Source organism: Heliangelus exortis, chromosome 7, assembly GCF_036169615.1.
Source record: "Heliangelus exortis chromosome 7, bHelExo1.hap1, whole genome shotgun sequence".
Classification (NCBI taxonomy): Eukaryota; Metazoa; Chordata; class Aves; order Apodiformes; family Trochilidae; genus Heliangelus; species Heliangelus exortis.
Genome location: NC_092428.1, coordinates 29,729,858 through 29,753,860, shown reverse-complemented (window position 1 = coordinate 29,753,860; position 24,003 = coordinate 29,729,858). Strand labels below are relative to the sequence as shown.

Sequence of the window (24,003 nt, the reverse complement as noted above, 5' to 3'; positions counted from 1 at the left end):
TGATGGAGAGTGTCATGTGCAAGCAGGATCCTACAAAACATAATTTGGATGGAAGTATCCCAGCTTTTCAAATGCTGGATATGTCAGTGCTGTTTGTTGTAACTAGAACTGCAAGAACCCAAGGGCACCCTGCAAACCTGCACTAACCTAACACCTTTTATAAGCTTTATAAGCTTTCAAGAAAGAATCATAGGAATGTAGGCACGTTCTAGAGCCTGCCACCACAGCATGTAAGCCTCCTGCCAACAGGTTTGCTCACTGCTGCAATGAACACATGCAAGATTAGAAAGTTTAACTATTACTGGATGCCATCTTTCATCACAGTCCTTTCAGCTGCACAGGGAAATTCTGCCTTTGGGCTCATGCACTGTGGAACTCATAATGGTGGCACAGGAAGATTTAGCTGTGCTGCTCTGTAATGTACAGGAACTTTGGTTCTGGAGTCTCCAGTGTAAAGGAGGACATAAAGAAGCTCCTTGAACATGTCCAGGGGAGCTACTCAAATGCTCAGAGGGCTGAGCACCTCCCCTGTGAAGCCAGGCTGAGGGATTGGGGTTGTCCAGCCTGGAGAAGAGAGAGGAGGCTCTGAGGTGACCTTATAGTGATTTTCCAGTATCTGAAGAGGCCTACAAGAAACCTGGGGTAGGGCTTTTGACATGGGCATGTAGCAAAAGGACAAAGCGAAATGGTTTAAAGTATAATAATAATGATGATTGCTATCATTTCTGCCTTCCCTAGCAGTGCATATTTTCCTTGAAGTAATCAGGGACTTGTTGCTAGGTAGTTAATATTTAAGATACCTTAAGAATTTTAATGTGTCTATGCCTGCTGTTTCTAGGCAGCAATATTTGTTTATGATATTGTTATTCAACCCTTTATACCTTATATCCCTTATTAAGTGTTAATCTAACATACCCATACAGTTAAGTTTCAATCCTGTTATTTTTTTTTTCCACAGTCTCATACTGAAGTAACTACTGCTAAGAATGATAAAACATCTCTGTTTTAGATTGTCAGGATGCACTGCTAGCATTTTTTTTCTTTCTTTGTACACTCTTCAAAATTGAAGCAAGTACTTTTAAAATGCAATTTAAAGGTTGCTTGGGCTTCTATGTACTATCAGCACCTATTGCAGAAGCTTACATGTTTCAAAACTACAATATTCCGGTGTTCTAAAGCAAATCGTATGATTTCAGTATTTTGGGTGGAAAGAAACCCAATTTGGATTTAATTACAGCTACCTTCATCTTTGTCCTCATGCTTCCAGGTATGATCCATCTTAAGAGTTGGCTTTATACCTGGTGTGCAGGCACACAGAAATTTTTAGAAACTTCTGAATGGCTGAGGGTCAATATCATCTTTAATTGGAGAGAAAAATTAGAGTCAAATTTCCAACTTTTTTTGACCAAGCTCTCTAAATTGTTAAGAGGAATCTTCACATGCAAATCTGCTTTACCTCACTCTCTCCTAAGTGGTAGTAGGCCAAGAGAAAAAGAGATTTTATAGTATCTGAAAAGGCAGCTGAGGAGAGCAGGAATTAACATCAGCCAAGAGGTCATGTGAAATGCCCCCACTGGAGGTTGTGGGGACACCAACACCTACTGAAATGTTTAGCTAGGGTTATCTTGTCATTAACCCCCTGGAAGTAAAAATCTGTCTTTTTGACAACTGAACAGCACTCCTTTAGGTTGTCCTTGGTTTAATCTCCATTTAATTTAAATGAAATAGAAAAACTTGCACTGGGTTAAACATTAGGGCTCTTAATAACAGATTTTATTATGTTCTGAGCTCTGCTTTTGCAGAAAAAAAGAAAACTACCAACTCCACATATTCTTTACTCCAAGATATACATGAGCTGCAGAAATCACCTGCCTGCCAACTCCATGAGAAATGTACAAGAGAATTATTCCAGGCAATGCTCATCTCTGCAAATGGAAGGAGCTGAGGTTTCCTGACAAGACAGAAACATACTGGAATTCTAAGTTTATATAATGATGAAAAGCTATAAATCAAAGCTTTAGATAATCCATGTGGATAATTTTGCAGATCTCTTCACTACCAGGTGCTACAGAAATACAGTAAAGCCAGGCAAAGTTCCACATTCCATACCCCTTTGTTGTTAAACTCAGTGTATTTCTTTTACTGTTTTAACAGCAAGCTAACACCCTATTTTTTAAATTAATTTTATACTTGTTGAAGGCAGCTTAACAGCCCTGCAGACAGACTCTCAATCCACTGAGTAGATATAATAGAAGTAGTAACACTTCCTAATTTGTTACATATCCTTACCTGCTCACCTCAGTCCTTGAAAAGGTACCTTGTCTCATTAAGAGAACTTATTTTCAAGTCTGTTCAGCCTCCAGTCACTGAGATTTCCAACATTATCAGTGCAAATTCTAACAGTGATTTCTGTATTTCCTGTGGAACACACCACAAAATACTGCACAGTCCTTCCACAGACATCAAATGTGAAGGATCAGAGATGAGGAGCTCAATATTCCATGTTTAACTCTGAAACATGAAGTGTGTCTTTACAGCTGGGTGCCCTTTGGCATTTTTCTCTGAAACAGGTGTGGCAATTGTAGTTTTCTTCTTATCATTTTACCTGTGATCCTCTACTTCTGCTTGCCTTACAGTTTGCTAGTGCAGGGCACATAGATACTGCAGGATGAACTCCTCCTTCCTTTCATGCAGATTTCCAGCTGGTGGACACAGCAGTGAAAATCCTGGTAGGCAACAACTGAACTAGTTTTTACCTTATTTTTTTACAGTTGCCTATTTATAAATTCTGGAAAGGTATTTGACTGAGAATTGTTACATTCCACTGCTTTCCCATCTTAAAATAACTCTTTGGATTATGTTGGCTGGCACAGGATTACATTTGTATCTGGTATTACAGAGAGTGGGCAGACCTTTCACATTTATCTTTAAGCAAATTCTTTGTCTGCAGAAAGTAATGGTTTGAACAGACCAGTTCATCTGGATCTCCTGTGTACCATTATGAAATACTCCTGCACACATAAACAGAACATGGAAGTGCCAATGAGATCATTGGATCTAACGCTAAAATGAATGTCTTAATTTCATGAAGGAAAACATTATATATCCAGATAAATTTATCAGTCGTATCAGCCATAATATTTATGCTAAGGCTACAGGAAACATGTTTTGTATGGTTAATTTATGGCTTCAATCTGTATTCTACAGCCAGCACTTCTGAGCTCAGATTAGCTTTTCCCTAAAGGCCTCCATTACCCAAGTAGCCCAAAAGTGCTGGATTCATTTCTATCAGAAAAAAAACCCCAAAACATGTTATTGATCAATGTTAGCTTGTGTAACAAAGCCAAAGTTTGATCCAGTACTAAAGGTTTACAGATAAAGCTTTAAATTTTTAGATTTTAGTTTAAGACACCTGCATTTCATTACTAGGGCCAAAAGCACAAGTCACTGCCCATAACTACTCCTTTAGTCAGCCCATTTTATCCTCTTGGTGTACATCTTTTAGTTCATGATGTAGTAGTGTCTTTTATTCATTATTTGCATATTTTGAAAGATCAATACATACACAACTAAGGAAGAAGATTAAAAATCAAGCAAATTAAAACCTTCTCATAAGCATACCTTGATTAACCATTGCCCTCTAGCAGCTATATGCCAGCCATGAGAAGCTTTTTTTTATTATTTCCACTATCATTTTGACAAGTATGAAGTACCAGGTGATGTCTCCACTGAGGATACTGACCCTGAGGGGCTTTCCTAGGTTTCCAGGCCATCACCTGCCTCTGCTGTGTTGATCTCCTCCCTTCTAAGTGGAGTTTTTTACTCCTGCCCTTCCCCAAAGGGTCTGCAAGTGATGTGAAGTTGGAAGTAAAGCACAACCCTGATAAAGGGCTTGTACCTCCCCCTGGAGAAACAGGAATCTGACACCAGAGAGTGCCCTGGTTTTGTCTCCACATGCCCTTGGGGTCAGGGTAACTCTCTCCTGCCCTTCCTCAGGGTATGGGATGATTTGGCTGTGTGTAAATAGTCAAAATGCTATATTTATAGGAAACACAATGCCTTGCTGCTGTGATAGTTTAAATATAGAGAACAGGCCACTCCTGGCATTTATAGTATCACTAGCTGGAAAAGATAGTGCAATCAGAATATAGCCTAAGCTTTTACTGTGATTCTGTGCACAGGCTTTTATTACCTCTCTTGCTACTTTTAAATGGATTCAGTGTCCTTCACTGACTTCGGGGTTACTAGCTTCTTGAATAAAGGCTTGACATTGAGTCAAAATAAGTAACAGGGAGCTTTTTTTTTTTTTTTAATTAAAACCTTTGGGACATTTTCTTTTTTAAATGGCTACTGCCAACGTAGTGTGTCTATTTGATCACCTTGCACATGTTGGGTGTACCTGGCTGTATCTGAAAAGCGATGCCATGTAATGCAATTCTTATCACTACCATTTTAACACCCTTAGTACTTTCTACCTGCATCTCAAAGCCAAGTTTCCACACCCAGGCCAGCTAGTACTGTACTGCAGAAATCCAAGTTAATGAACAATCTTTTTCCTCTGCCAGCTGCCCACAGCACTGCAAAGAGCAGGTCAGAAGCTTACAGGGAATGGGTGGGGATCTTCACCTGCTTCCTCCTTGGTTACTCCCTCCTCCCAGCCCTTATGCAGAATTTGTGGCTATGCTGATGTGTCAAGACATAAATGCTGGACTGGGTGTAATTTACTCTTGAGCAACAGAGGAAACAAAGAGAGACTATGACTCAGAGCAAGAGTCTTCCAGAGAGGCAGCTCCAGGGCAGCCAAATGTGCTTTCCCTTATTAGGCCAGATTATGAAACCTTCCTTCATTCTGAGTGATACCAAATTCTGCAGTAATAGCACTGACTTTGATTACCAACTTTGAAAAGTACCACTTCACAGAATGTAAATAAACCTACCTCTAGCTTTGCTTCTTTTAAAAAAAAAAAAAAAAAAAAAAAAAAAAAAAAAAAAGCACACACAAAAAATCCCCAGTTGTAATTATATTTGGCTCCACCTGCTCTAAACAACACTGAACAGAAAAACATGAATCAGGCTTCATTAGCAGAGGATGACATGTTTTGTAAGGATAGCATCCATTGTAACTTCCTGTAAATACCATGTTTTTATGACTATAATCTGAATTTCCACACTGCCATCTCAGCTAATGGTGTCTTTTTGATCTGAATTACTTGAGTGGGCTGCTAAGAGATACCAGAGACAGCCTCAGGCCTCCCACAGCCCTTGCTTATAGCCTAACTGTAAGAACACACAGCTGATTTTGCTCAGGGTATTTTTGTTATATGATGTCAGAGATGTTGTCCTCAACTGAGAAGTAACCCTGCAGGAGGAATGCATCACTGAGGTGAGTTCATAAAAGAATTATGCAGGCAGCTGAACTTTCACACCTCTTCTGCTAGAATGCATACAGCACTGCTCCAAAAGCTGGAGTAGCCCACTGGTTACCAAACATGATGTTTTCTTAGAAGATGGTGTTGATTAGCAAAATAAAACTAAAGAAAGCATCAACCTTCCCCCTGCAACTAAGCAGAGAGTTCACTGTCTGAATGTTATTTCAGAACATTTGCTGCATTACTATTTACATGCTATGGTGTTCTTTTATAATATCAACAGCTCTAGACAACCACTCTCAACCTACCTCTTAAAACAAAGTTTTCAGGTGAGTTTAAAGCTGATTTCCAACCTAAAAAATTTGTTTTACAAAGTTACAAAGGTAACTTTTGGAGCTCCATTAGGATTCTCTCCCTCCCTTGCACTTGTTCTCTGGCCTAGCTCTGCTGCTTTCATTGTACATGGACTCAGCTGAAGTGGCTCTATAAATACAAAGTGGTGTTGGCTGGAATTTTTTAGGTAGTTACTGAGCAAAAGGCTGATGACTTAGCAGAAAAACAGCAGTAGATACAGATTTCTTAATGTTACAAACATTTCTATTAAATGGTGACTCCAAGGGAGGGCAGAGGGAGGAAAAAAAAAGAAGTAATAGAAAAAAGAAATGCCAAACCAATTTCTTTCCTCCATCCACATATGTCACACAGCAATGACATTAGAAAGGACAAGTGAATGGAGAAAGGCAACTGTTAGACTTCAAGTGTAATAGTGTACTAAAAAGAAAAATCTCTGTTTAGAAGAGTGAAACCAATTACTATTCTTACATTTCCATCTTACAAAATCACAAGACTAAATTAGGCTTCTGTATTATTTTATTTCCCTCTTAAAATATAGCATCAAAGTCCTGCACACATATAAATATCCCTACAGTTTCTTACACACTTTCTAGCCATCATTACTTAAAGTGCCCAACTGTGAACATTAAAAATAAAAACATTACTGTTAAGAGTGGCTACACTTACAGAAGGACTGGTATTCTGGCAATGCAGGCCCTGATTTTACAAAAATCACCTGCAGAAGAATACACCCTAAACAACACGCATCAATATTAACCCTGAAGTAGTTGATTGGTTTCTTTTTCTTTTTTTTTTTTTTTCATTCAGTTGATTTAAAGTGATTAAATGTACAGGGTTTATTTTTGAAACATGTCTTTTACATAGTGTAACAATAAAGGATAAATGCATTACTTCCTTTCTAACTCCCTCCTTCCCCCACAAAGTGTTTACTGTGTCCCAAGCTGCTACGTTGATTAAAAACCATTTGAAAAGAGCTCTGGAAATGCATGCAACTTAAAATTCATTTAAACACACTTTAAGTTATAAAGTCTGAGAGATTTTAATTTCAGCATGGGGCTATGGTTCAGTTGGATTATTAGATGTGTTTGTCGTGGTAGTGAGATTGGTAAACACTTCTTCCTTAGTCTCAGGCTGATGTCGTTCCATTTTGCTTTCCTCTTTAACATCTTTATTAGTGGTATCTCCCTTGCTCTTGACTACCACAGGTTCAATCTCCATGATTTCCTGCGGTGGCTTAGGCTCTGGCAAATTTGGCTGAAGTCCATCAACTTGAACTGGTTCTGAGACATCTTCTGCTTTCTGCTCAAGTCTTTCCAAAATGTTCTGGACCTTCCTTACCCCATCTCTCCTGGCCTGGCGCACATCCGCACGACCCTCAGGGTCGACTGAGTCTAGGGCTAGCAACTCTTTGGTCAAATACTCTTCAATCATCAAGTATTTTTTGTCAGTTTTCTTGCCTTCAAAGGAGTTGACTGCCTGCTCCAGCATTTGTACTTTCTCAAGAATTGCTTCCACTTTCAAAACACCAGGATGCTTGGGAGGTTCTCCCGGTTCCACTGTCTTTGGTATTGCTGCTTCTTCAGAAGGAGGCTTTTCCTGTGGGGGAATAATCTTAGCTGGGCAGGGAGCCTTTTTATCAGCTTTCTCTGCCATGGTTGGAGGCTTCTGAGGTGGTAGTTTATGATTTGGTTCTTCATGGGTGACCTGAATTGGGATGTATGATGATGGCACCTCATTTTCTGGTGGTGGGACCGCCTTGTTCTCAGGTTTGATTTCAGGTGGTGGTGGGGGTGGTCTTGGTGGCTCTTGAGGTGGGACTTGTTGCTGAGAAACCTGGTAAGCAAGGCAAGTTTGTCTTGAGATACAGTGAACAATCCTCTTTATTTCCTTTTACAGAACAAGCAACCTAACATTCTATTTTCTCTACTTTTTTCACATGCCAGGTGATGAATTTTTCCTGTGCTTTGCTGCATTTTACTGTTTTACAATAAAAAAAGCACTGTGCTGAAGAGTTCAGTTGCTTTCAAGCTATTGCAGATTACAGGCCTATAGGAACTCTCAAAGGCATTAAACTTCAAATCACCAACTGCAGCCCATGCTCACTAGAATCAGCCCTACAAGCAGTTCTGTAACACAGGACCTTAGACCCAACTCCAGTCAGCAGGATCTGTTGTACCTGGCTGCTGCATGGCCAAGATTTCCTCCTCTGTGTCACTGAGAGCTGGTGTTTCTTGGAAACCTTACTATCTCACTAGTTTTAATCACATTTGGGGCTCTTCTCATCCTGGATCCTGTTTTCAGGACATTCCTTTTTTTATAGTGCTTGTTTTCACTGATTTTATCTTTATTGATGTACAGAGGTTACTATGTCAATCTTATTACACTGCAGAAATTAGGGACAATCCCTGGATTACTACAGATCTAAGAGTCACCAACTCAGAAATCTCTTTAAGTGGAGATTAGTTTTGAAATCTTGGCAGAAAATTGGAATTTATGAGATCTGTATTTTTCTTCCCCTGCTATACCCCATCACTTAATTGTGCAAAGATACAGTGGTTTTGGAAAGGTACTTAGATGCAGCTCTCATAGATTTAGATGGCTGAACTAAAATATCTACATGTATGTTTAAGACAAAGAAGTAATAGCTTTCATTGATAATCTATTATTGCTTTACCCAGGAAACGTAAAATTTAATTAGGGACCTCAAATTCTGACCCATGAAAATAAATTAGCATTATAACCTAGAAGAAATCTGGTACCCTTATTGTTTTGTCTTAGCACCTGTTTTTTCAAAAATATTGATCTAATTCTTAGGTCATTCTCGTATCATTTTCAATGTGAAATCTCTGCAGAAAGGAAACCAAGACATACCCCTTCCAGACACTCACAGCTGTCAAATTCCCAGTGGTCTTTAGCTGTAATTTTAGCAAGAATTTCAATGTGGAAAAAATGTTCTATGAGCAACACCTTCTACAAGCATGAGCATACTTCATGCAGGAAAAGGGTTGGACTTGATAATCTCAAGAGATCCCTGCCAGCCCAGCTGATTCTATGATTCTATTCTATGATTCTAAAATAAAAAGCTGAGCCTAGATTCTGCTGATTGTTTTTCTTCATTACCAAAAATTACTCTGTGCCTCCGATGCTATCCAAAATGGTTCTGAGACATCCCTGAGGTGTATTTACACAGATGACACCAACCTAACACCACATCAGTGCAATTACACCCAATTATACGGTGACAAGAGGAAAATCCAAATTGTGAGATCACATTTCAGTGACCCAAAGACTCCACCACAGCCCTGATACAGACTTTTCCCTACCCTCTTAGCACGAGCCCATCTTCCAGCTCGGGCTACGCTGAAAAAAAACACCTTACAAGTAATCCCCTTCCACATTGTACATACCTGGGGTCTGTCTACAACTGTCTGCACTCTGATGGGAGCTGGGGACTGTATCTGGGTGGTGACTCTGGCCGGGGAACTTTCACGGCTGGAGGAGCCTCTGGGAGACACTCGGAAGGGAGACTGTGCCCGCGCCGCCTTGGGCTCCCTCTCATCGGGTTGAATTTTGTGGAAAACAGGTTGATGGGCTTGGTACTCGCTCTGCTGGGCAGGGTAATGTGTCTTCTGAGCCTGGTGGTAGACTTGGGTTGGCTGCCGTTGGATGTTCTCATGGATCACAGGGATTGGGATATAGCCCCGAGGAAGCTGGTGGCTTCCCGCGTTGGGTCTGCCAGAGGAGTGAGGGGAACCCGCTGCAGAATCAGAACCTCCAGGAGATTGAGGCTGCTATGGGAAACAAAATCCATTATTACATTTAAACTGGTTTTGTGCTCACAGTACTTTTCATTTCCAAACAGAAAAGGTGCAGTCATGGAAATCGTGTTTCCGGCACGCAAAGGATCCACTTCCTTGTTTTTTTGGCCAAAGGCTTCACTAGACAAACCACAGAAGTTGTGAGAGAACATCAGCATAACAAGTAGAAACCTGAGCTACAGCATTCCCAGCCCTCAAATGAGCAGGGAGTGGATGCTCAGTAAGAATGTTTGCTACTTTTGCATGGCTGTTCCTGTCTAAACCTGTTAAATTTGAGGCAAACTCAAGTTAAGCAAACAAATTATATGCTGGAGACAAAAACAAACTCCTTACAGAGCCACACAACATTTACTCTTCTGATCCTGTTCACACTAACAGATTTTATTTGTTTGGGGTTTTTTTTAGAGCATGTAACCTGCTAGCAGGTTATGGCAATGCTCATATGGCTGATGTCCCCACTTCCCCACAAGAGCTTCCAGCACCTCGGCCTCTTGGCACTGCTCAAGAATGAGCAGTGGGCTCACAGCAGAATCCTGTTCCCACCATGTTCTGGGTTGTGAGGCTGCAGTTTGGGGAAAGGCAGCTCATTTGCTCACAGCTCCCCCCCCCCTACCTCCTGCTATGCCAATCCATCATCTCACTTACTTTGCACCCACTCCAGCAGCTGTCGGGCTATTCTCTGACCAGCTTCACTCATTAAAGTAAGAGAGAAGAAAACTCTTTCCTGCTGGGTTTGTTACACAGCTCAGTGAAAGCCCAGGTCAGGCTGGAGCAGGACAACACAGCCAGAGGCAAGAAAAGGGCAAGCAAAGAAAGAGAAGGGGAACAAGACCTCTCTTTTGATGCTGGTGAACTGCTCAGCTCAGCTGCCCATGAAGCAGCAAGCTTTAAATGAATAAATAAATCATCAAATAAATTCTGTTTTGAATTATGGTACCCATCACTGCCACTACTGGTGGCCTTGTCAGCATGAGGTTTAAAGGCACAATCACAGCCTCTGGTCAGCTGGCACCCACACTGCCTGCATTTCCAACAACAAATTCTGTGGTCCTCAGCAGTTATCTCAGAGGACCTCAGTAAGAGGCACAGAAAATACATTCCTGAAGCCACTCTGTGTGCACAAATTACACTGTACAGTGATGGGAGAAGGAGAAGCTGAGCCTCTTGTGCTGCTTCTGCATGGACAAGGCATTGGTAGTCAAGTCAGATGAGAAATATGCTTGCAGAATTTAAATTATGCTGCTCAGACTCCAAGTAGGTTTTAGAGAAAAAGCCACAGCTGCTGAATTACAGACCTGATGATATTTTCACTTTGATTAAGGTGGAATTTCCAGCTCATCTTACTTTGAATAAAAATGAGGCTGGGATTTCCACATATTACAAGATCACCAATTCTGCTTATTCTCTAGAAAGAACAAACCAAAAATCCTACCTTCTAAAAGGTAAAGCAAGAAAAGTGTCTTTTTAAGATGTTCATAATTTGAGAGCACTTTAACATGCCACTGAACGACAAAAGTACTTCACAATTCCCTTTTAAAGGGAACATATGTAAAAATACATATATACTTCTTAGTATATATGTATACTACTTAGTACAAATGAAGTATTAAAGCAGAAAGCAAGATCTCAGTAGTACAACTTCTAAAATGGCCAGGGATTGTTAATTGCCTGGCAATTTTTTTTTACCCCACTTCATTCTCTTCCGCTTCTGACTCACGGTGCAGAGCACAAGAGCCCTGCCTGCACCCTCTGCTTGAGGAAGAACTGGACCTTTTTTGCAGAAGCTATTCCCCTGCAAGTGGGAATTTCAGAACGCAAGTGGGCAAAGCTGGAAAAGCCTCACGTATTTACGCCGCCGCGACCGCGCGCTCCTGCATTTTAATACTCTGCAAGTATTGGGAAAATGTCATCCCAGGGCAAGTTTGGCTTTCTGAAGGATAAGCTACCCGCCTGGAATTCAGGGCATGAACACCAGGAAGCCCAATGCAAAGACACCCCAGCAGAACTGAAGAGAGTTACCTCGGGTCCGTGTGCCGCCGGCGCTTGGGCTGCTGCAGCTGCTGTTGTCTGTCCGCACTGTTTATCTGTCTGAGAAGCCTCTGTGGGTCCCCTTGGAGAGGACTCGGGGCTGGCATAGGCCCCCCTGAGAGGGGGCTGCACCTGCACCGTGGTAGGGACAGCTTCTGTCTTGTATCTCTGCACCCCAGGCTGTGGAGCAGAGAAGCAGGGGTGCTGCTGCCGGCCGTCGATGCCCTCATGGATGACGGGAATAGGAATATAGCCAGCCCGGAGCTTTGGGTATCCCATGCTTCCTTCTCTCGCTGGTGGCTTGGGGCTATCCCGAGATGGACCATTTGCTGACGACTGGCTTTCCTAGAAGTTAAAAACATCACATAGCACTTGCTGGTGTAGATTGGGTCAATACACCTTGTGAGAAAAAGCTGCCCTAAAGGTCTGTCCCCAAAGCGGTATCAGCTGCGTGTGAGAAGCTGAGACCCTCTTGGGTCTTTCAGGGCAGCTACCAGCAGGTGCTGGTACTGCACTCCAGATCTGCAGGCAAGAGAAGAGAGTAAACTAAAAAAAATTTGTATCTTTCACCCTAGTTCTCATAAATACTAAATTAGCTTTTAAAATGCCTAATTACAACAGCATTTCTAACTTAGCATTTTTTGCCTTGGTCACCAGCCTACCCTCTCCCCTTCAGACAGAGCTTTTCCAAACGAGTGCCTGTGGGACCAGAGACATTTCCTTTGCACCTCTGAGAACCCACTCAGTGATACAGATAACATCTGACAAGGAACTTTCAAGGAAGCCTAACCCCACCAGAAGCACGTTTGCTGGTGGTGTTTTCCCACTGGCTCTATAATAAGTCACTAATGCTCCCTTTCAGCTACAGGAGGATCCACTGCAGTAAATACTGAAGGAAAGGAGAGGGAAAGACAAAATGAAGAGGAAAATGCTAAAAAGCAAGATAAAATATAACCTTGTGTCACCAGAGTATGCTCACTAGACAATGTCAAAGCTCTGGCAAGGGTGGAAGTGGTTTGTACTGAGAGCCCTCACAAGTCCTCTCGTAAGTTCTTCCTGCATCAGTCATTCTATTTTGAGGTCCTGCAAGGGCCAAGTTCCAGATGTATCTCTAAGTCAGATCATATAACAAGCACCTCTGTCATTCAGAGGGTAATGTCATTATTCAGTAAGGGGAGAATTTAATAAGGGGACATATGGCGCAAGTGTTGGACACCCTATTTTTAAAGGGGTGTTTAAGCTGCAAAACTATTTCATGTCGCTTCTGTACGCATTAACAGAGTAATTAATTAAGAATTAACTATTTTACCAACCAGATTCTGAGTGTTCTTCCTGTAGTAGTGTCCCCTTAAAAAAACAATTCCTATAAGCAATGATGCTGCCAAGACTAAAGTCTACAGTTTAATGAAACTAATAAAATAAAGGTAACTGAAAGGAACAAGTTCAAAGTCCATGCTCTGATGTTGGATTTCCTTTTACTCAAAACAACCCCAAATCCACAAAGGAAAACTTCTGAAAGAGGCAGAGAGGAGAGCCAGGCCTAGAAAGTTCGCACAGAACTTCCAAGTAATTGGAAGTTGGCTTTTCCAGTTGCAGAACAGGGATGATCTCATGCCAAGGTCTGCAGGGAGAGCCACTACCGACAGATGACTCATCTGCGATTCACCCTACTGGGAATCCACATTCCTCTGCAGAATCCAGGCTGGCTGGGGGCTCCAGGACCTCCAGCCTCAACAACTATTTCCCGCTTCACTTTTTACCAACACAACCCCTAACTCCCAGCACTTCCAGCTGCCACCTCCCCCTCTCCCTCCCGCGGATCTGGAGGGACATGCACCTCAACCACCAAACTGCGTTGGCTGGCAAATAAATCTGGGGTGCGCTCAGCCAGCAACAACCTGAGGCCATGTCAGAGCCAAATGTCTCCCAGGGTTCACAGAGCTGAGCAGGGAGGGAAAACGATGATTAAACAGTGGGAAGAAGGAAGAAACACCTCTCTGCTCCGTGCTGACTCTGTGCATTCTGCGCCCCGCCTGCCCCAGCTGCTCTGCCCACTCTTCCTGACGGAGGGAGCAGGCGGTGGGGCTGTGAGTGTAACTCAAGAGTTCCCAGCCAGCCAGCCCACCCACAGGCACAGCTCACTTCCTGCACTGTCAAGACTCCCCGGGAGAAGGGTCGATGCTGGGAAGGGTTTAGGAGCTGGGTGGGCCAGCAGCACCTACAGATGTCCTGATGTGAGAAGGCTTTTGGCCACACTTGCTCTGCTCCACACAAGAAATCTGCCCTAAGGGATTAGTTGCCAGCTCCTCTCTGGGCATTTTAAGGGTCTGCCATGTTTTGAGCTGCTCCATTTGGGGATAAACCCTTCAATCTTCTGGACTAATCCACAATGATAAATCTTGGCCAAAGCTCCAAGACAGACAGCATCCAACTCCCCCCATCCTCCATGAAACCCCTCCTAGGAGTATGATCATAGGTTTCTCCAACCTTATCTTCATTTTCAGACCCTTGAGGCTGCCTTTGTTTTGAACCACCTTGGCAACCTGAGAAATCTGCCTCTGTAACTTAAGCGTGGTAAGAACTACAAAAGAAGCAGGAAAAAAAAAAACAACGCAAAAAGCCACAACTGAAAAACTAAAACCAGATTGGAGTATTTTTTCAAACAATGTAAAAAAACCAAAAACAGAATGGACTACTTTTTAAAATAATTAGTTTATACCTGCAGTAAAGCTTTTGGCAAGTTTACAGCAAGTTTAGTACCTTTTTTTTTTTTCTTTTCTTTTTTACTGGAAATACTGACCCTTCTTTAAGAGCCACAGCATAAACTGCAGTTTGTCATTTATTCTTACAGATTCAGAAAACCTGTGCTGCTCCTGCAGATCATTGGGATATCAAGCTGTCCCTTGCTCAAGGTTTTTTCCTGACACCAGGTCTGCTAACCACAGAGGACTTTTTTTTGTGTGTGTTTACCTCTTAACTGGAGCAGGCCCCAGTAAAGGAACAAATGCATCATCTGTTTTTTTTTTTCCACGGTATTTCTTGAGGCAGAGAGATCAGATTTAGGAAAGGTGCTCTCATCACAACTGCTCTTCCTGATACAGATTGTTCTCTTCAACACTTCATTAATATTTAACTTTATAAATGGTTTCTTATGTTAGCCAGGTTATATAACCACATCCTCAGCATTTCTTCTTTTCTCTTCCCTTCCAGCCCACCACTTCATACATCCATGAACATCCACATGCTAAGACATGACACCACGAGGCAGGTGACAGCCAAGTGGCTGAAGATTGTTTTTAGTGAAAATCCAGCAAAAGCAGTGCACAGAAATCCTGGTACCCCCATGGGCAGGCTTTCAGCCAAAGCAGTTTTGCTTTCTGCAAAGGATCCTGTGCTTCCAGCCTGGATAAACAGGTTCTGGAAGATTTCAGGAGAAGCTCAGGTGTGCCTTGAGACACTGCAGGAAGGGGAAGCAATGGAACTGAGTTTTGGAAAACACTGCAGAGAAGAAATCCTTGGATTCTTTCTGAACAGTTTTACAGGACGGGAAACCAAAAATGGCCATTTTTGGTTTTCATTTACCCTCTATCAAACACAATTTTTATTCATTACAGTAACAAACATGTTACCTGAAAAAGCCCAGAGCTCACATTTAACAGAAATCTGCCCAAAGAGACATGAGCAATAAATAAATGAGAAACCTTAGTCTGTCATCCTTCTCAGTTTAAGTATAAAAAACAGGAACCTACCTCAGAATTCTGCATTAGAAAACTGAAATCAATTTCTCTTCCCCTCATGCATGGAAACAAGAAGTTCCTTTAACAGAATACAGATGAATTTTCCCATAAGCAGTAGGACTGCCAATCAGCACTGCAGGAATCCCAGCTGTGATCATAGACTTATTTTATATTTAAGAGACAGAACTGCCAGAAGGGAGGGAGCACAAATATTTCAAAAACTCCCCGGAGCAGCTCAGAAATTCTGACAGCAGCCTTAGCCTACATTTCAAGTATCCTGAAACACCAGGAGAAACTCAGACCTGCTCCACCATTCCAGGAGGTGCTGAGTAAGAGTAAAGGAGTCATCATTACAGGTCAAATGAGGCAAAAAAAGCATCGCTGGGTTCTGAGCAAGCTGCAAATGGGACAGCCAAACCATGCTGGGAATTCTGCTCAGGAGAAATGACAGTGCTCCCACCTCTCTGGACCAGGGCACATGTCTCTGTTGTGAGGCCATCACCATGATAAATAAAGGTGCAGCCAGCATAAGTTGTGCAACTGGAAAAAAACACTTCATACCCCCACATCCTACTCTTGGCTTCCCATGGGAAGGGCACGGTCAGGAGTGATGCTAAAATCCTCAAACTTGCTCAGACTTTAAGTTGAGTCCTGATGCTGTGCCATTGGAATGAAAAAAAAGGAACAGCAAGAGAGTAACATAACCTTGCAATAAAACTCCCAGTACAGCTGTATCCAGGGTGGATGATGGTGGCATCACTCCTAATGTGCCCCAGTGACTGCTCAAGTGTTATTCCAGACTGAAACACAGAACCCTCCCAATTCAGTCACTGCTGACGTGAGCAACTGCCACTGAAGTCATCCAGATGGCTCTACCAGCAGAATGAAATTTGCCAAAATACTCTGTATGCACACACACGTTACTTGAATAGTTGCATCACAACTGGAATCTTCCTTTTGAGACTGCTTGTATAATGTATTTTTCACTCCTCCTCTACTAAAGTGGTTTTAAAGAAAAAGAAGTGAAAAGCCAGTTCTGCTGCCATCACACTCTTGCATTTTTCTTGACCTGTGTGGGTATTGTTTGTGGTACAGTAAATTCAGCTCTCTAAAGTAGGGATGTATTATACACACACAGCACCTCTGGAGCGCTTGAAGAGCAGCAGTGCAAATATTTAAATTGTCCTTGCTTTGTAAATACTAACAAAGGAACACAGAAATTTTGGAAACATTACCAAGAGATGAAATATCTCTTTCTGCCTGCTAACAAAAGTCTTCTGAATTCAGTATGGTTCTTTTAAACTGCTGCTGTAAAGGTAACATTGCAAATAAAAGTATCCTTATTGTTCCAATGACTAAGAGAAGGGCACTGTCTGATAAAATCTGACTTCAGAGCACACTTCCCATGATTTTAAGCCTGGATCCTACATATTTAGGAAGAAGGAAGTAATATGATTTTATTCTTACTACAATAGAATACAGCAACGTAGCTAAAATAAGTGACTGCAATAGAACAACTAGGTTTTCTTTGCACGTATACTCAAATCTGGTTTTTGTCAGAAATTGTCACAAATAACCAAGAAAACACAGCAGTACCTACTATTCAAATCTAAGAATGATGTCCCAATACTATTTACTAAGGAACAAAAAATATATAAATACCATTTTATGTCATGGAAAGGCAAAATTTTCACCATTAGATTCCACACCTGCTTGTATTTTACTTGCGGCCAAACTTTTTTTTTTTCCCATCCTCTATTACACTAACCAGACACAACAAAACTGCTATACTTGTTTTGCTACTGACAGAAACCAGCATATCCAAATATTCCTTGTAACTTCATTGAAGTACCAAAAAGTTGCTCAGCAGTGCTTTGTGCTTCAGCATGTATTAATGGTATAACATTACCATAAAGTCTTTGTCATCAATACTTCACAGAGAACTAGCCAAGTGGGAAGGTGGAGAGTGATTTGCTCTCAGCACCGACCCACCAGCACCCTCCTGCCCTGCTCCAGCCACCAAAGATTTTTACATTCTCATTCTTTTACTCACTATTTGATGCTTAAATATATGCACTGAGCACATAGCCATTTGAGCAAGGTATCATTAGCTGATGACTGAAGGAAACCATGAATAAGCTTGGTTGCATGAGCTGTCTCAGTAGAACGTTGTGTTAGTCCCATCCTGTAACCCATTTATACATCAAGCTGCTTTTGATGTTTTACTTGTTGGATGCTGAGTTTGATTTCCTAACAGACATGGGTGTAGGCAAGTAGCCTTTCGTTCTCTCTTGTAATTATCATGTTACATTATACAAGTGTTACATTAACGCAGGCTCTAATTGATGAAGCCCAATGATGTCATTAGAAATAAAAAATGCTATTAAAAACTGAAGGAAAAACTCTGAGCTTTCCAGAACAGAGAACATTCCTGGAGGAAATGTGAACCAATCTACCAGACTAATCTGGTTTTCCTAATCTTCTTTTCTCATCACCAAGGTGACTCTTTCTTAGGTTTAAGATGAGGTGCAGACATGATGACACTTGCACTTCATGCCCAACAAGTGGAAGTTGGCCCATGCACAGGAATCATCCAATGGGCCAAACTGAACATGTTCAGAGAAGGAAGCAATGAATGCCAAGAAGAGCAGCACACTCCTAGCAGAGCTTTAATGAATGGGGGTTAAAGAAAAGCCCTTTAGAGAGCTAATAGAAATACCCTTGCCAAGGGTGATGAGAGGGACACACTTTATTCAGCTATTTCTGTGCACTGCCTGCTTACCTAAGCAGCAGGTGGACAGCCTGTTGCTTTCCTGTCCGTAGCTTCTAACCAGAAATCTGAAACATGGAGGTAAAGTACCACCCTCAAGAATTAACAAAAAAAAAAATGTCCCATTAGAAAGCAAAGTAAGTAGCTAAGAATCTAAGAGTCAGCTGTGAAACTCACAGATTACAGTCAGGGTCTACCATCTAAATTTTATTCTGCACACAGCATTTTTCTGACCACTTCCTTCAAGCACCACTTTCTAACACTAAAAATACTGGCTACACTGCACTTTATTTATCAGTTAAAAGGCTTTGCCATCAGCCATAAAAAATGTGCTTTTGTGCCACCTGACCTACTGGGCAATGTTAGACAAGTCATTTCACCACCCTGTGTCTCATTTTCCTGTATTAAGCCAAGTAAGAGAAATAAAATCAAACCAACAGCTTCTGCAACACATCTGAAGATACAGCCTTTTTTGTCTGCAATTAAGTAATGTAATTTGTGTGAACATGCCATTTCTTCTGGTTTATATCTGTATTTTACTTCGCATGAAGAGAGGGTGTAGCTGCCACATCAAAAAGTAGAAACAGCTTCCCTAGAAAAGTGATTCCCCAAAGCAGATCAGATCGTTACCTGTCCTATCATGGTTCAAGTGGGAACAATTCTGGTTTTGCTATGTGGCTATGGGAAAATCCTGCCCATTTCTATCTTCTGAGTGTTAAAAACACAGATCCTATGTAAGAATGCTGCCACCTGCCCAAGTATTCTTCCTCTCTCCTTTAGATTAAGAGGAATGCTGTGTCAGGAGTTGCACAGAACACACAAGACCTCTGCTTTTCCTCTTCCATGATTGCCCAGACACTGCCACGTTATTCCCAGTGTCATTTCTCCATGTTCCTCTCAATTATTTCCAATTTGATCCACCTCTTGTTTTCAGATTAATTGGTTCTTTGGATTGGAACTTTGATTACCATGTACTATCAAGGAGAGGGGGCTTTAAATAACTACACAAAGCAGCTTTGGGGAATCTGGACTCCAAAAATCCCCTACTAATAAATTCTTACAAATTATGCCTTTAATATACAGGACCTTTTTAAGCCAGTAACTGATTTATTAACCTCACAGGAGCAGAATGCACATCAGCATGTCTCAGCATTTACTGCAGGTAAAAGAGACCAAAATTTTCACCAAGTCTTGCATTCCCTTCCACTGATATGGAGCACTGAAAGATGCAGGGTTTCAGAGAAGCTGTACTGAATTTTCTAATTTGGTCTCCCAAGGAGGTTTCAGTCAACTCAGACATGAGAAGTCAGTGGTCAAAAATAAGTCCATTGCTAAAGAGATGGGAATCAAGTGACTTAAGACTTACTTGGGGAAGCAGAGAGAAAAGAGATGCAACAGTCATGAAGGGTGAGGATGGGAACATAGGTGTAGCTGTCCCCCAAATACCATCAGTAAGGGATAAGATGGCTTTTTCTTCCTTTGTTTAGTCCTGCACAGTCGTTGTTGCAACCAATAAATCACTTTTATGCCTGCTCCCAGACTTTGTGGCTGGCTGGCACAGCTTTTCACTCAAACCTAAGGCATTAGTGAGCTATCGATCATTGCATTATTAGTTCAGTGAATCTCTGCACAGTCAATTCCTTTGGCCTATTTTTAGTTGCAGTATTTCCCATTGGGTTTACTGCCTGTGGAAATGACATACAGAGGGGGCATAAAAAACACTTCTACAGGCCTTTTTTTTCCTGTTTTCTTCTTTAAATGTAATCTATTTTTACCAACATTTTGGGGAACACCAAGTAAACAATTTAACATTCTGAGGACATCTTGCAGGAAGTATGCTGAGCTGGGATCCTGTAAATTAACACAGAAAATACCAACAATGGGTAAGCATAGGAAATCAATAAATCCACCAAAGAAAATATACAAGAGTGACATTGCACTTTTTAAGTCAAATTATGCATACACTTGCTTCACAGTATTGATTACACTTTATCATTTGAATGTCTTCTATTCACTAATTAGACACTTTGAAGAAAATCACTAGTCTATCAAGAGGTTTTGTTGATAAAAACATTTGAAAAGTCGTGGCTTATTTCTCACTGAAGAACAGTAAGTGATTGTCTGGCTCTTGCTCAGGAAGGTGTCCCTAGTCCAGCCTTGTACTGCAAGGATTTCATACAAGTAACAGTGGAACACCCCAAGGAAGGACACCCATCCTTCATGTGGGTTACAAAAAAAGGCCAGACTGAAACAGAAAAACAACAGAAAGCAACCTGAATTGATGAGCACATCTAAAATTTGTTAAATGCAAAACCATTGTCTGGTTCTGTTGATTCAGAATGGCTCTACCATGGGTTTAGAATTGCCATTTCTCACTTTACCTGATTATGTGTCTGGTACAGTTTACTAGAGCTAGCATGGTGACACTGATGTTAAGCCTAGAGTGAGAAGACCAAGCTCAACAATTTGGTAGAAATAGGACTTCATTGTTACCACCGTACCAGCTAAATTACTTAGCTAGAAAAGCTCAGTTAGCTTTAGACTTGTGCTCTGTTCACTGCCCACTAACCATGTCATCCCTCATTTTCTTGCCTAGGTCTCTTCAGAAAGAGAAGAAATATCCAAAGCAGAGAAAATATTGCTAGGTGTAGTGTAAGAGTTAAAGACCAGTATCACCAGCTCATTTCAATAAAAGCAAGGCAGCAATAAAGTCCCTTCAAGTTTCATCTTTGTATAATCATCCTTGAAAAGATGCCAAAAGCCAGTCCACCTCTGCAATTCTCAGATCTCTTCCAAACCCCCCAAATCTCTTTTGACCTAGATAGAATATGAGGGAAATCAGGAGTTGCTCATACCTAGCCTCTCTTTCTGCCAACATCTGTGATTTTGTCCTCCCAACCTGCTTTGGTTAAGAAAAAATGTCTCATGTCTTCAAAAGTCACTGCTGGATTTGAAATTTAATGTCAGTGGGTGATGTGTTTTCTTTGGCATTGTTTAGCTACAGGAGTATTATTTCGGAAGAGAAATACTTTCCTTGGCCCTGATTCCTCTGATTCATTTGCTAAATAGTACCTGTCCTTGTGAAAAGCACTGGTACTTAAGAGACAAACAATTTCAGAAGCTGCCCATTAATTCCTTCAGCAGATATTCTTAACTCAGGGCTTTGCCAAATGGCAGGAGGAGATCAGTTACATGCAACTTCTATCTCCTCGTAACTTCTATAAACTGGAGGGGTTTTAATGTGAACATTAGACAGGAACTCCCAGAAATTCCCAGTTTTCCATACTCCGGAAGCGTTTCTCACAAAATATCCACACATTCCTCTTTACAGGGAGCAGCAGTGAAAGATTTTTCCTGTTTGGAAAAAAGTGTATCACACAGAAGCCTTTCAAAAGCAGATGCAGTTTCTTCTACTCATAACAACCCCTGCAAGTTGGCAGAAGAAAAAGCACTTTTCATTCCCACAGATTTCACATCTGACAGAGGTGAAAATTTCTGTTGTTTCAGGCACCCACTCGAGCAGAGCCTGATCCATTAGAGCACTTCAGAACCCTGTTAGCACACAATTACCGAATGTCACTTCGCTGTTAAATGCCTCGGTATCAAGTGGTATTTCCATAACAAAAGCCTTTGAGTAAACAGGGCGCTTTTCTTCTCAAGTACGTTTTCTGGTTGTAAAACACACACTATTTGTTACTTTTATTGCCATAACAGCGAGTGTTAACAGGTGCCCTGTTAAATCTGGAAGATGGTGCCACCCAAAAGGAGTCAAAGCACTTTTTCCTCTCATTCCACGCTATCAAACGACGTTTTTGCTCAAGACCTCTTTGTATGATTACTCGAATTACGTCGTTTACTCAAGAGATCAAATGTCACAGCCCTTCAAACGCTGAAAAGCGAGTAAAAATCTGCTAGAAATGTACGTCCCTTTCTTTTCAACACCCGGCTGCTGTCACACCGACCTTCCAGTCACGGTCTGCACTCACCAAGTGGCAGTGGCTATTTTAAGAAACATGGAAGTTCTTAAAATAATCCCACTTACTGACTGCTTTGATCCTCCGGTTCTACGTAAGGCTACTGGAGGAACAAAGTCGCCTCACGTCGAAGCGACATTTCGAAGACGACGGGTTTCTCCCACCGCTGCCTATTTTCTCATGTTTAGCACAGAATTAGATATAACTGGGGTGCCCCGGCTCCCTTCCACCCCCTACCCCCCTACCCTCCCCCCCGGTTCTCCCCCATCCAGGGCCCCGGGGGGAGGGGGCCAAGCCAAGCCCCGGTTCCGGCGGAGGGGCAGGAGGAGCCGGCGGGCCCGGGCTGCAGCGATACTACGCGTGGAGAAGTGGCACGAAAACCCCCTCGGAATCGTGTTTCCACCAAGCGACTTCTGCTTCGGCTCAAGTTTCCAGTACTTTCTACCTACACTGGGAAAATCCCAGCCTGGGTCACGAGGTTGCGTCCCCCAAAACCCAGAGAATTTGCCCCGAAAAGGGCCATTCCTAAGGGCCCCGACGGATTCACAGCCGCTCTCCCCTCCGAGCCTCTCCTTCCATGGACATATTTGGACTAAGATACGGCTTTTCCCTGAGCATGCTTAAGAACCACACCAGACAGCTACTGAGGTAGTTTGTAACCAGGAAAAAAAAGAAAAGAAAAAAAAAAAAGAAGAAAAAAAAGAAGAAAAAACTTGACAACTTAAAGTCCAAGGCTGTTGGGTTTCTTTTTTTTTTTTTTTTCTTCATCGTTTGGGCTGCTCACAGCTGAAAAATAAGTCAAGGTTCACGTCTGCCCTGGCAGGCCGGGTGGACTTAACCAACTTTAAATAAACATTACAGGCCGAGGTATCAAATGATTTAATGCACAAAAAAGGGACTGCAGTGCGTCAGAGACAGAAGGCAGCTCCTGCCCTCACTGCATTGCCATGCGATGGAGGGGGGGCACCACCCGGATCCCCTCTCCCCGTCCCCCCTCCCTCCAAACCCCTCACCCCACCGCGGGCCGCCCCCCCGGGGACGGGACGGGCTCGGGAGGGCTGCGGGCTGCCTCCCGCCGTACCTGCGGTGCTTCCCGCAGCCGCGGGTCGCTCCAGGTGGTGGTGCGGTTGTTGTGATCCACGAAGAAGGGCCAGCCCGTCTGCGGGTCGATCTTGATCTCCCAGCCGGGTGGCAGGGGCTCGGCACTGCCCTCCATCTGCGGCGGTGGCGGGTGCTGCGCGGCGGCGCTCATGGAGGGCCCGGGGGGTTACGGGAGGGGTAGGGAAAGGGGGGGGGGGGGATGTCTGTCGGTACCGGGGGTTGGTCGCGGTGTCAGGACGCCGGACGTGCCGGTCCGTGTGCCTAGAGTAAGGCGCGGGCGCCGGACCGGCGGCTTTATCCGCCGCGGGGCGGGGGGGGCGGAGGCGCTGGGCTGGAAGTGTCTGGAAACGGCGGCGGAGGAGGGACGAGGGCGGGACGATGAAGAGGAGGAGTAGGTGGTGGTGGCCGGTGGAAACTTCTGGTTGTCTCCAGTGAGGCTCGTCTGACACTGGGGTTACCGCACAGGTCTCCCGCAGAGCTGGGTCTTGCCCGAGAGCCCCGTCCCACGGAGCGGGCCGGGCGGTCCCGGTTGCTTTTGCTCTGCGGGGCCGCGGGTAGGGAAGTAGATGCACGCACAAGTCAGAGCTGCTTGACTGCTCTGGCCGGTCGGTGCTGCAGCTCTGAGGTTTTGTGTCGGGCAAGCCGTGTCCCTGGAGAACCCCGCAGCCCTCCGAAACTCTCAGCGTGACCTTTGGCGGGGACACGATCGCGCATCAGCTCCTCGCTGCCCCGTGGAGTGAGGGGCAGCCCAGGGCTTCTCGCCCCAGTGCTGATAATTCGAGTTTGGAGTTGGCAAATGCCAAAAATAATGTTGCTTCCCGAATAAGGGTGTGGGCTGGCATCGTGCTTCGG

General features: G+C 43.0%; 1 protein-coding gene across 1 annotated transcript; it reads right to left on the bottom strand.

Annotated features, from left to right (window-relative positions):
• Positions 1 to 6,221: 6,221 nt before the first annotated feature.
• BAG3 (BAG cochaperone 3) lies at positions 6,222 to 23,518 on the bottom strand. The gene is made up of 4 exons (XM_071749538.1): positions 23,132 to 23,518; positions 11,561 to 11,914; positions 9,131 to 9,511; positions 6,222 to 7,556 (listed from the first exon to the last, which is right to left on the bottom strand). The coding sequence occupies exons 1-4, from the start codon at positions 23,300 to 23,302 to the stop codon at positions 6,780 to 6,782; spliced, it is 1,683 nt and encodes a 560-aa protein (XP_071605639.1). The 5' UTR covers positions 23,303 to 23,518; the 3' UTR covers positions 6,222 to 6,779.
• Positions 23,519 to 24,003: the final 485 nt, after the last annotated feature.